Here is a 13414-nt window from a genome sequence, read left to right on the forward strand (position 1 = left end):
ACCATAGACTGAGCATAAAATATATATTTGCATCATCCGAAACTAGATGCGTTATCAGTCAAGATATTGTCATGTAGACGCGTTATACACACACACAATTAAAAACATTGTGCCAATGAGCATTGATACAGTAAAATTCCTGGGGTACGTCACATGGAGTGACACCAACCTACTTTTTCCACGAGGAAAACGTGAACCTACCATCCACAAACCACCTGATGGTAAGTGACGATTAAAACGAAGATGTTACATGCCTATCCAAGAGATACCCATTTATTCTACATTTATTATCTTGGATCATGGTTTGCCTGAATGTGTAGGTTAGTGAATTCCATCAATAATAACGCGTATGTACAACAATAATATTACTTTATTTACAATATTTACAAAAAAAATTGAAGTTTATCATAAGGGTGGCCAGTACATAGTTGCTTCGTTGTGGGCGGACTCCGGGAGCCATTTAAGATACTCATCTAGCAGATCTGAAACAAAATAATGATTATTGTCAGTCTTTACACTAGCTGTGCCCGCGACTTAACCGCGTGGAATCGTTATTTTGGGCATAATTGAAGGATAATTAATATGATCAATGGTCATGGTGTATGATTTATTATATGCCCTCATATAATAAATCATATTTGTTTTTCACATTTTCCATTATTACTTCGCTCCTAATAATTGCATATTGCCTAAAGCCTTCCTCGATAAATGTTCTATTGATAGTAGTAAGTATAGATTATTAAGACTGACATTGGCGATAAATGTCATGTGAACGAAAATGAGATGCTTACTTCTAATAACATTCATACTACGAAGTATACAACCCACTGTGTACCCACTGAATTAAGATTTAAATGGGTACCAAGCATATCGCTTGCAAAATTTATAAGCACAGCCTTTACCATTACAATTAAAGCGGGAAGAGTAGCAACTAACATCTTAGATACACCAGCTTTTTCTTCCAAAAAAGCATAGTAGCAGCATTGTATCTTTTTGTATAAGCTTCTACGCCGGCCGGGTAGAGAAGAAAAAGAAAACATAATGCGTGCCAGGTGCTTCTCTTCCTGTGCAGATTGTAAAAGTCAATCAAGGGAAAGAGAAATAAACTTGAGATACTTTTTTAGGCGATGGGCTAGCAGCCTGTCACTATTAGAATATCAATCCTGTGATTAAACTTTCAGTCTTTTCGAAACTGTTGGCTTTTTCTTCTCCGCATGGGAAAAAGACGTGATAATATCAATGTATGATAATGAAATCTACAACGTATGTTTCCATTTGTGTGATAATTAAGGAATAAAATGAGTATAATATCAAAACATAATCTTCTGATATTTGGTACTTATACAAATGTCATAATGACAGAACCGAAGACGTAGGCAAAGGCTAGTCATAAGTCATACTTATAACATTTCGTAACCTTCATACATAATAATGTTAATATAAATTGTTATTACAGGTGCGCCATATTTTATTGCATATGTCAATATAACAAGTATTCTTTATTTATAACAACATTATATTGATTTTGCTCAGTTCATATTTTTCTCTCATGCATTCTTCCATGCACAAGTGTTACAAACATCATAACTGCTAACAATACATACATAAAATCACGCCTCTTGTCCAGAGGGGTAGGCAGTGACTACATCGCTCCAATTGCCACAATCCCTGCATACCTTTTTCAAAACGATGTTTGTAAATACAAATAATCGTGAAGTCGTAACAAACCAGATATAAGAAACGAAGCATGAAATAATTTTTTGATATAAACCAAAAATACAATTATGTCATTCGGGCTTTTTTAAATTGAATACTTACAACTAGGCTGATCTTCCCAAACTTTCTTCATCGCGTCTCTTGTCCCCGCTCGCTTCGCAATAAGAGCCTTGAGAAGTATCTCTGTCCTTGGCTGGAGTTTGGCCCAACTTTTCACCATAGTAGATGGAGGGGACATCAGCGAGCCGGAGTATTTACGAAGTTTGGGGAACACAGCGCCCTCTAGTAGGAAACGAGCGAACCATCTGTGGGAAAGGGTGAAATTTTTGTGAGTTATCACTCAATCATTGTTTGATAGATTTAGAAATACATACATAAATATATAGTCACTATTTTTATTTCTAACGGGGTAGGCAGAGCCAGGTCATTAAAAGACTATGTGGAAATGTTCAGCTGCATGGCTAAATGGTGGTTGCAGGTTGCTAGTTTGTTGTTGCCCATTGCCTACTAGAATAACCCAAGTTTATTAACAGCTGGCACACAATAAAATATACAAACTCTTGTAATACCTAGATAAATAAAGAACTAAATATATACGGGACAAATTACACTAATTGAGTTAACTTGAAAGTAAGTTCGAGACTTGTTTGTTACGAGATACGAACTCAACGATACTCTATTTTATACATACATACATATAGCCATCCCTTGCGGGGCAGAAAGAGCCAACAATTGATAAAAACAATTTAATAATAAATACTAATTTAGATAAACATCCAAAACCCAGGGCAATCAGAGGAGTTTTCTCTTATTTACAAACCTGTACCGGTCGATTTTGTCAGGATAGTCGATTTCAACGGTAGGCAGTTCCCAGCCCGCCTTGCCGAAGGTGCCTTTGAAATGGCATTTGACTCTTCCAGAATTCTCGTCGTATCTAGGCTCAGGGTCTGTGAGTGGTTCCCCTGTTAAATTCAAATAGAACGAATACATACATAAAAAGGTATATGAGCTGGTCCTTTTGGGACCTTTTGTTTTTTTGTCTCATAGGTGAGATAATATTAAAGTTACTTATGCATACTAACTCAACGATACTTAGAGCATACATACATATAAGCACATCTATATTCCTTGCGGAGTAGACAAAGCCAACATTCTTGAAAATACTGATAGGTCACTTTCAGCTGCTTGGCTTAATGAGAGAATTGCGATTCAAATAGTGGCAGGTTGCTTGCCCATCAACTAAAAGAATAATCCCAAGTTTGCCTATCCCTTAGTCGCCTTTTACTACGCCCATGAGAAAGAGAAAGAGTGCATAGTTAACATTTATAACTGAAACCTGGGTCATCTTTCTGCCTTTACTCATTATCTTTATACTTTTGTTCAAGCCACATTCTTAAACTAGCGACAACTTCTTTAACTTTTATTTAGGTAAATAGAAAAAGAAGATATTTACCTAAATTACACAGATGTGGCACATAAACTGGCAACCATTCAGGCTCTACAGCGGTCACATTCCTCATGATCATCTTTCTGCTTTGCTCTGTGCCCGTCTCGTACAACTCCTGATAAACCACCCATTCAGGTATAGTCTTCCTGAGTATCGAAGATGAGTGCAGATGTACTGGTTCTTCTAAGTCGCCGCAGTGGTAGGCGTATTTGAATTTACGTTTGTCTTCGCCTGAAACAAATATACATATTTAATTATTTAACTAACTGTTGTCCGCGACTATGTTCTGTAACACATAAAAGCTGACCTCATTATTATTGTATAGTATTGCACTTAGTAGGGACGAGGTAAGAAATTTTTGCATACCAGTTTTAATTCGAACCAAGACTAATATATCTGAAAAAACTACTAATACATCTACTAGTAATATATCGACTCCCTCACACTAAACGCAAACGGGTATATAGGTACTGATGAAATACCTACCCAGTAGATATGTATATAACTATCATATTGCATCATGATATAGTGTATTAATAAAGCCCTGCCGAAGCAGAGCCATCAAAAATACTCAAGACTCATTTGAGTGTTCCCCTCCACGGAAATCTTTAGTAAAAGGCGAAAGATTTATACGTTTTGAAGGGAAACCAGAGATATCAACACAAATCAGCGCAGTCGACCTCATTGAAAGCGAAAGACAAACCATAGCGCGAGTTAGCAATACCGGGTTTAAGACAGCGCCATCTAGTGACAAGAGTTGCAAAAAATGACGCGAGGTATGCGAAACTAATGCTTTCATCTTTTGAGCAACGCGGGCTTCGCACCCGGAAGGGAATAGTTTTAGCGATTTTACTCTAAACAAATAAGAAGAACCTAAGTACTATTGTTTCTTGTGTTTATAATTCCTATATGTTTGCTGTGTACATGAATTGGTAAATAAAAATAAATATTTAGCACACAAGTGCAATTCCGAACAATAACATAACAAAACAACACTGTAATGAAGACACTACCGCAACGAAATGAGGCTATACAGCAAAAATCAGATTTAGGTATATGTATCGGTAATAGGTTGAGAAGTTATTGAGATATTTACAATTTAAAAAACAATTCAAGCATTCGCGAGGTACCACTAAGTTCACGGTGAACGCCAAATTACCTTGTTTAACTTCCTCCAAGCCGATTTTCCTCCCGACCTGGTCTCCCAGCCCACTCAACACGAGCTGCCTCAGCAGCCTGGCCTGCGTGTCAGTGGGCGGCTGCATCTCGGGGTCTATGGTCGCGTCCACACCGGCCACGCTCAAGTTTATTTCCGAAGTTAACTGTTTACGAAGCTTGCGGATTTCTTTTATAGCCTGTGGAGATTTTCATTGATTTTGTAAAACAAATATTGCTAGATATTTTTCTAATTTAGTGCGACATGAGAACAGCCAGCGTATAAATTTGGCTTCTGGCCGCCGAATTCTTTCTATGGACTAGAATCCAGCGACAGCCTATTCGGGGAGTAAAAGAATCAGATAATAAATAAATGGATTTTGCTTATATATTCATTATGTAATACAGATGTCCTTAGTATGTTTTCCTTGTCGTAAATTAGCATTCAAACTAAATTGTTTATACTATGAACTACAGGTATAATGTAATTTATTGTATTCTTGTTGCTTGAAAGAGGCGTGATTTTATTTAGGAATGTTTGTATCCATAGTGTTATTTTATTAAATAGAATACTCACCTTCTCTCTCACTCCGTATTTCGCACAAAACAATTCCTCTTCCCCTTTAACAAATGCGTATTCAGCCGCGCCAACCACTCTCAGCAAAACGCCAGGGTCGCCGAGCAGGAGAGTGTTGCCAGTCGCCGGCCAACTGTCACTATTGCCAGACATAACCTGAATGTGGAAAAATATAACCAAATATTTATAAGCACAAAATCTATATACTAGTATTTCGTACGCTCGTTTGAGTAGCAATAATAAAAAAGATAACTTGAATGACTTTTTGATTTTGTACGCTTGTCTAATAAGTGTGTCAAATGTGACAAATTCAGATAACTCATCTGCAACAACCTCGGCAGAACCCCGTCATTTTAGTTCAACCATTTATTTAACCAACTAAATATTTGTACATACATACATACATACATACATATCATCACGTCTATATCCCTTACGGGGTAGACAGAGCCAACAGTCTTGAAAAGACTGAAAGGCCACGTTCAGCTATTTGGCTTAATGATAGAATTGAGATTCAAATAGTGACAGGTTGCTAGCCTGTCGCCTAAAAAAGAATCCCTTGTTTGTAAGCCTATCCCTTAGTCGCCTTTTACGACATCCATGGGAAAGAGATGGAGTGGTCCTATTCTTTTTTTTTTTTTTATTGGTGCCGGGAACCACACGGCTATAAATATTTGTAAATTACATTAATACTTTTTCACTTACCGTTAAAATTTGTAATGTTATTAATATATTGGAATTTTTATAAGCGGAAAAATACACTAAATATACACAAATGATCTTACCTCAGGCACAGTGAGAGCGGCTACCAGGGCAACAGTATAAGGCAGGAGATTCTGTTGATGACTTAGAGCTAACATCTTGCCGTACCGCGGTAGCAATGGAAACGCCGACACCGCTTTACCGAGTGGAGTTACTTTTAATATCTGTAAGAATAGTTTAGTATATGTACTCTTATTGAAAAAACAAATACATAAGAAATAAAAGACAAAAGCGCTGCATTCTCTTTTTATCATAAAGAACCACTAAGTTTTCGGCTGTGTAGAAAAAACCCACTTGATTCGTACATACTTTATTACATATTGTGAAAAGAACTTGATGAAAAGTGTCGCTGTTCTTAAGTTATCTCTAACGGCAAATTAAATACCTATTCTACCTGGCCATAAACCACGAAAAATGTATAATCTAACTTCAATTAAAATAAAAAAAATTTCTTCAAATTTAACTCAAAAATATTACCTATTCATAAATACGAACATTGTCACAGTTAAAATAAAAGCAATAATAATCGCATTTTAAGGTTGATAAAATAACAAAATTATTAAAAATATATTAAAACGGTATGAAGTAACTGATGATCTGATACTTACATCTTCATCGTCTTTCCTCTTGTTCTTGTTTTCGTGCCTCTCCAAAATACCGAGTGTTTCTAGACGTTTCTCGGCCAGACGGAGTAATAATCTGTCCGGCGCCGTTGGAAACGGGAAGTTAACCACCTGGAGATAACAAAAAAATATATAACTACAATACCTACATACAGGTTGAATCAACAATATACAATAAGAATATGAAAGGGAAAGTTGAAAGGCTTAGACGAATGCAATTTAGACCGTAATTTGAGTGAGGCTAACTCAATCTTTGTGATCTGTCCCGTATATATTTATTTATTTATTTAATCAAATTTTAAAAACGTTCCCTTCTGTTATTTAAAATGGAAGCAAGCCTCTAGGGGGTAAAAGTGTTAAGTGATTTGTACATATTCCTTGCAATCATGTTCGAACACGGCACTGCTATACAATCTATACTTCATCACTTCCAAATATACAAGGCGAGAATTAACGAAAAAGTTTGAAGGGGAAGATAAAAAAGAGTCCTTGGTACATGGCCAAAGTAGGATTTGAACCACGCATTACTTATACAGACTGTATGTTATGCTATGTTCTGTAAAACAATATTAACTCTAATCCATTGCAATAAGCCTCACCTTATCTATTCCCATACACTTCATCATGAGCACTAGGTCATCCACCGGTCGCCTGCACAGATCCGGGGGGTGATGCGGCGGGCAGTCGTGTTGGAACACGGCGCTGCTGTACAGTCGATACGCGTGGCCGGCCCCGACTCTGCCCGCCCTGCCGGAACGTTGTTCGGCGCTCGCTTGAGAGGTCCATACTACACGCCATGCGCTTGCGCCGGTCACGTGGTCGTATACACTGAAATTGATACGAATAATCAACATTTTTATAACGTGTGTACACCTAATGGTATCTGATATGGCATTATGGCTGCCATCATGTGATGACAGCCGGGACCGAAGGCAATTTTTTTTTATAATTTTTGATTTCAATGTAATATTTACCTATTGCATATTTATCTTTGACACGGTAAAAAGACCCTTAGAGATTGTAATAATAAAAGACTCACCTTACTATCAAACACCATTTTTCCATAGAGAGGGTACCATTTCTAAGGCATTTACATATCGAGCGATCTCTCGATCTCAGTCTCACATTCCCAAATTTATTATGAAACGACGCACTGCCAATTCTGCTTATACACAAGTCTCGAAGATACCTAAGGTACTGAATACTCACCGCATTTTCTTCTTCCCGCAATCGACGACATACTTGATATGCGGTATAGTGAGAGAAGTCTCGGCGACGTCAGTACTGACCACGCAGAGTCTCGCGCCGGTCGGCGGAGAGTCGAACACGCGCGATTGCTTGCTCGAACTCAGCATAGAGTACAATGGCAGCACCCACAAGGGCTGACGGCACGATTTAATTACTGGTGCTAGAGTGTCTTCTTCGGCATCTGTAAGAAAAAAATTACTATATTGATTCATGTATAAAGAATAATTTTAAATGATCTTTATGTATCTTTAAATTGTAGTCGATGTAGCGGGAGCGATAGTTTGACTCGACCGCCACCAAAGGGAAGATCTTCCGCCAGGATAAGTGTTATGCCTGGGGAACCGCGGCTCCGACGATGGTAGGAATAAGGCCTAATGTCGTTTGGCAGTATGGAAGCAAGGTAAATATACCTACGTGTCTATTGTAACGGACCTATTACGCAACTAAATTCATTCAATAGATGATTAATATAAATAGATCCGTATAGTAGTTAATGCATGCGGGTTTGCCTTACAATAGGAAATCCAACAATTTTTTTTTTATTATTTTCAACATACCAGAATCACTGAGATGGCCTTCACTATCTTCATCGTCTACCAAATCGGCCTGTCCGTCGTCATCGGGCATATCATAATCGTCCAAGTTTATTTTGGGCAAAGATTTAGATTTCAACTTCGCTTTTCTGCGCGCTTTCCTCATACGTTTCATTTCTCTTTCAACCTGAAATAAATATTGAAAACAGTGAATTCATGTTATAACAGTATGTTGTTATGATTGTATAAGACAATACTATATCTACTTTGATAATTATAGACACGGGAATAGTAAAGGCTAGGCTTACGATGGTTTGGTCATGCATATGAAGAAACAGATTAAAGCAGATGGTTAAAACAAAGAATATATAAACATGGAAATAAATTAGAGCGTTGGAGAGGGAAGGTCTGCCTTAGACAAATTGAGCATGATTAAATCGGACACGAATTGTGAATGGTCAAGAGTACTCAAAAACTAATAGATTACATGAACATATTAATTTGGATGAAGCGAAAGAAGTATGCAGAAATCATTAAAATTGGAAAGATGTAGTCTCTGCCTATCTCTCTGTAAAGAGGGTGTATTTTGTGCTGTTTTACTCTTATGGAGCAATAAAGAGTTTTATCTATCTATCTATAAAAGACAAAATGCTTTTATTTTTTAATGTATTGGAAAAACTTAAAAATGTAATTCAATGAATTCGGCGCATTCGCATCTTTTTATCGTATCTTGATCAAATTAAGGACGTCCTGACAAAGGGTCAGGTCAAGAGTACCCGAAACCGCCGAGCTTGCATGAAGAGAGTTATGAATGTGCATGAAGCGAAGGAAGTATGCAGAGATCGTGGCAAATCGAAAGATGTAGTCTCTGCCTAACCCTCCGGGAAAAAGGGGTGATTTTATGTATGTAGGTATTTATGTATAATGGTACCTCATCATCATCAGACTCAATATCCTCAGGTTCCGAATCCAATGCAGGGTCCACTTCAACCGCTTTACTCTTTGTGATAAGTTTCGAGTAATCTACATCTTTGCGGTAAGGAAACGAGGCGCGCAGTTTACGCACCAAGTAATGAACCTGAAAATTATCAAATAATTAAATCTTTTTTGTCTTTAGCAATGGTATTTTGTGCAAATTGTATTTAATAAAATCTTTAATGTATAGTTAAATTTACCTTTCCCTTACACACAAAAAGAGATGATTTATTTTTTCCGAGAATCTTACTAAGTATGTAAGGTGTCATTGTATAAGTATCCCGAAAATTATTAATTCAAGTCACCATCAATTATTTTATTGTAGGCAAGTTTTAGAATCTCTAGAACGATAAGAGTATGATACCAGCGACAATTGTATAATACTAGACCTCAAAACATAGTCTAGTACTATAACTAGTCTTTCAAGCTTTACTACATTACCTCTTGTTGTCCCGTAACGAAGATAAGAATTCCACCTTCGGGCAACCTTGTGTGTATTTTGACAGTCTTCGTATATGCCTCCTTCAAATAATCACTGTTTGTGTGTTTGTTGAAGTGCACGGTGACCGGAAATTGTCTGGAGTCTATCTGTTAATAATATGTATTTAAATTAACATCTAAAAAAAGAGTGTTCAAAATGCGATCAAAATATGAAACATATTTTGACGAAGCATATTGCGTATATTTTTTGCATGCAAAATTGATTAAACATTTTGTGAATAACCTTTAAGTTATCGTTTTGACAAAGCATATTACTGGGGAACTTCTGTTTCTTGCTAATCACAGCGCATTCCCATTTTTCGGCTTCAAAGCCTTAAGTTGGCTGAAGACAGAACGTAACTGATCTTTCTCATCATAACTTAAAAAATAACAATAAGATTAACAACATAATATAGTAACAGATACTTACTTTCACTACTGGTGGTGGTTCTTTAAACAATCTCGTATTTTCCGTGAAATCTTGCAACCTCAATGTCGCCGACATAATAATAAGCCTGAGAGGGTTCCCTCTCTTTCTCCTAAGAGGTACTATTCTAGACAACAGGCCAAGTAAAATATCCGTATACACGCTCCGTTCGTGAGCTTCGTCTATGATCACGACTGAATACTTGCTAAGTAGAAAGTCTGATTGAATCTCTTTGAGCAGGACACCTGAAAAGTAAAGTTATTATTTTCTCAAATATCTAGTTTCAGGGTTAAAGAGACCCGATCCCAAATAATTGGACGAGGCACAGAGTTGCAGATTGAATTTAGTTGAATTTGCAGCTCTTTATTGAATTAGCGATCCGGCCCGACTTTGCACGATGCCCCTTGATCGTGATAAGTGCAAAGATGTAGTACGCATTGACAACATTTTTGCACTTATCATGATCCCTGAATTTTGCTTCGTCCACATTCATTACTCTATTCATACGAATTTAAATTGTAAAGGGTTGAGTAAAAAGACAGTCTTGAAAACTTGAAAACAACGAGCCAATCAATACATCGTCGCCCCACATGGCGACCCTGCCGACAGATAACTAAGACTATTCCTACACTATTGTGAATATAATAGTAAAAACTGACCATCAGTCATAAACTTGATCTTGGTGTCCTTAGTGGCGTTCCCCTCGAACCTCATGAGGTACGACACCTCCCTGCTGGTCAGGCCCAGTTCGTGGCCCACCCTGGCCGCCATGGCCACCGTGGCCACACGCCGGGGTTCCGTCACCGCTATCATTCTCTGCTCGGCGTAGCCAGCCTCATATAGAAATTGGGGGATTTGCGTCGTTTTTCCGCTACCTGAAAAACACATTTTTTATCATATGTGTGGCCAACATTGGCGTCAGATTATCAATTTTAATAGGTGTAAAGTTATTAATAAGATTGCAAATGGAAACAAGCAAAGATGAAAAAAGGAGAATGATAATATTTCGATTTAATTTCGAAAAAAAATTCAACTAGTCAAATGGCTATAATTGTCAAATATGAAATATCAGGTAACAAATCAATATTTGGGTCAATATTGATTAGAAAACCAATAATTTTTAAAGGCGTATATAAGGCAGTTTTTTTTCATCAGCTTGTAACTTTACAATGAGATAGAGACAAGCATTCAATTATATGGCCCTCTTTAACTATAGGATATGTTAATTACACAAAAGCATTTCTCAAATGATTTGATTTTATGATACTAAAAGTCAACCAAATACATTATCAAAAAGAATGTGTTTTCATAACTTACCAGTTTCTCCAGCTACAAGCAGGAATTCATTTTCATTGACCAACTCCATTATTTTCTGCTCTTCCCCCAAAATAGGCAATTTCAACCTTGCTACCTGCACTTTTGGGTCTCTTTTCACTTCTATGTGAACTGTTGCATGTTCAAGTAAAGGCTTTTTCTTTTCTACCTTCACATCGTTGTCCAGATTCGCTACTACTTCCTTCTCTTTTTCTTGGGATACTTCTAACTCTTTCTTTTTACAAATTTCTGTTTCAGCAATTTTACTATCATCATCTACTTCAACACTGTCATTTACAGAATCTTTATTCCCGTTTTGTATGATTTCTGGTTCATCATCAGAGTCTGAACTCAGATCTTCACTAGAAGACTCCTGGAGGCCCACTACATTTGGGTCATATTTGCCCTTTTTAATTTTTCCTGCATTATCCATTTTCAATAGTCTTAGTCGTTTCTTGGCTCCTGGAAATTAAGGTTTTTATAGTCTTTAAAATGACTACTTATAATAGCCCTGTAACTAATTTCATGTTATGTAATTAAATGCTGTTTTCCAAATTCTGAGCTAAAAGCCTTCAAATAAGGTGCTTCATTGTTGTGAGAATTTTCTTATACTATATATTAAGAAATTTAAACTTATACCGTATATTATATCTCACATATATATTGTGTTGAAATGACACCAATACATCACAAGGGTAGACTTACTGGACACATGGACCACCTGTCTGTTCCTCACATAATATTAAGCTTAGTAAAGAAATGGATGAGACTTGACTGTATATATATATATATAAATATATAAGGGACAAATTACACAGATTGAGTTAGCCTCCAAGTAAGTTTGAGACTTGTGTTACTCAACTCAACAACAAAACATCCAAGCCCCATGACAATCAGAAAAAGTCATTTTCTCATCATGCCCTGGCCGGGATTTGAACCCAGAACCAAACTTCAGACAGACAGTGTCGCAGACAAGTGTACTGCCGCTGCGCCACAGAGACTGTCAAAATATATGTATGTACAATGGAATATTACCAGCAATGCTGCTAAACTTCTTATTTTCTGCTGGCTCGTGAGTTTCTATATTAGTTTCCAAGTTGTACTCGTTTAACTTCCTCAAACCTATAGTCTGAACGGCTGATATGGCAGTCAGCTGTTGCACTTCAGCAGGCGAAGCTTGTACTTGTGACAGTGATTCTAGTAGTGCTGATCTCTGGAATTTTATAAGTTTGTAGTAAGAGTATATAATACAAACACATCTTACAGGACATGTTTAATGTATTTTTTTTTTAAATTCTAGCTTTAATGACAAATTAATAAGAATCCGCAAAAAAAGGTAATTTGATCAATACTTATGTGGCTTGTTTAACATATAGAGGATAATCATCTACAAGCTTTGTTGTTGTGTTCTTTTGGATTTTTTATGCCTTTGAGACATGAGGCCCCTAACATCTCTGGCCACTTACATTTTCTTTCTTTTTCTTCTTGTCAACAATTTTTTCCAACCGTTTTCTCTGAGCTTTCGAGAGAAATCTGGTCTTTTCTTTCTTGTCTGATATAACTTTAGTTTGTCTTTTCTTTGATGGTAAGACCAGAAGGTTACTAGTGTCAGATGCTCCATACTCATTTGTAGAGAATTCCACTTGAATCTGTAAGAAATAATAACGAAAAGTATGACATTAAAAAAATTTTATTTGCTCCTATTGTAAAGAAGATAAAAAAAATTAAGTAAAAACACTTTCGCCTATTGCCTCAAATGTTTGAAGAATGGAGTTAAAGACAAGCTTTGTTGGAGATTATTTTTTTTTATAGATATTCCTTCAAAATATCATAGAGAAAATTAAGTACCTTGACTGTGCCAGTACTGACCCTCTATGAAATGTGTATTTAAAATATAAAAGCAGCAGATTTTTTCTTACCTCATTGGTTTCGGTGTTATCAATATTTGTTTTCACGACCTGCCTTGCCTTCGCATTATGTCGAGACTTCCCCATTTTATAAAATTTTCGTTATTTAATTTTTTAGTTAAAAAATAAATTCATTATTCCGATTCCAGGTGCATAAACATGTGAGCGAATTAGAAAATGTGCCTACTGCCTTGTGCGAAGCGAAAACACGGCGAAGGTATCATGTGTTTACGATATTGTCAAAGACGAC

General features: G+C 36.7%; 1 protein-coding gene and 1 non-coding gene across 2 annotated transcripts; both read right to left on the reverse strand.

Annotated features, from left to right (window-relative positions):
• Positions 1-354: 354 nt before the first annotated feature.
• On the reverse strand, positions 355-13391 carry LOC106130020 (probable ATP-dependent RNA helicase kurz). The gene is made up of 19 exons (XM_013328770.2): positions 13177-13391; positions 12724-12906; positions 12293-12470; positions 11261-11719; positions 10603-10818; positions 9947-10188; positions 9478-9624; positions 8993-9139; positions 8086-8248; positions 7490-7709; positions 6880-7108; positions 6266-6391; positions 5681-5821; positions 4896-5051; positions 4323-4518; positions 3170-3394; positions 2537-2678; positions 1819-2021; positions 355-482 (listed from the first exon to the last, which is right to left on the reverse strand). The coding sequence occupies exons 1-19, from the start codon at positions 13249-13251 to the stop codon at positions 406-408; spliced, it is 3525 nt and encodes a 1174-aa protein (XP_013184224.2). The 5' UTR covers positions 13252-13391; the 3' UTR covers positions 355-405.
• On the reverse strand, positions 3704-3819 carry LOC132903220 (U5 spliceosomal RNA). The gene has a single exon (XR_009657348.1). It is a non-coding gene; the product is annotated as a U5 spliceosomal RNA (small nuclear RNA).
• Positions 13392-13414: the final 23 nt, after the last annotated feature.

The sequence above is a fragment of the Amyelois transitella genome, chromosome 22, assembly GCF_032362555.1.
Source record: "Amyelois transitella isolate CPQ chromosome 22, ilAmyTran1.1, whole genome shotgun sequence".
Lineage (NCBI taxonomy): Eukaryota > Metazoa > Arthropoda > Insecta > Lepidoptera > Pyralidae > Amyelois > Amyelois transitella.

What these genes read in the sequence shown, in the direction of transcription:
- LOC106130020 (XM_013328770.2), bottom strand. Translation starts at nt 13,251, where the DNA reads ATGGGGAAGTCTCGACATAATGCGAAGGCAAGGCAGGTCGTGAAAACA. An exon ending in AGAGGAAAGACGATGAAGAT is followed by an intron (nt 5,822 to 6,265) that starts GTAAGTATCAGA and finishes CTATTCTTACAG; the next exon opens with ATATTAAAAGTAACTCCACT. An exon ending in TTGGGAAGATCAGCCTAGTT is followed by an intron (nt 483 to 1,818) that starts GTAAGTATTCAA and finishes ATTTTGTTTCAG; the next exon opens with ATCTGCTAGATGAGTATCTT.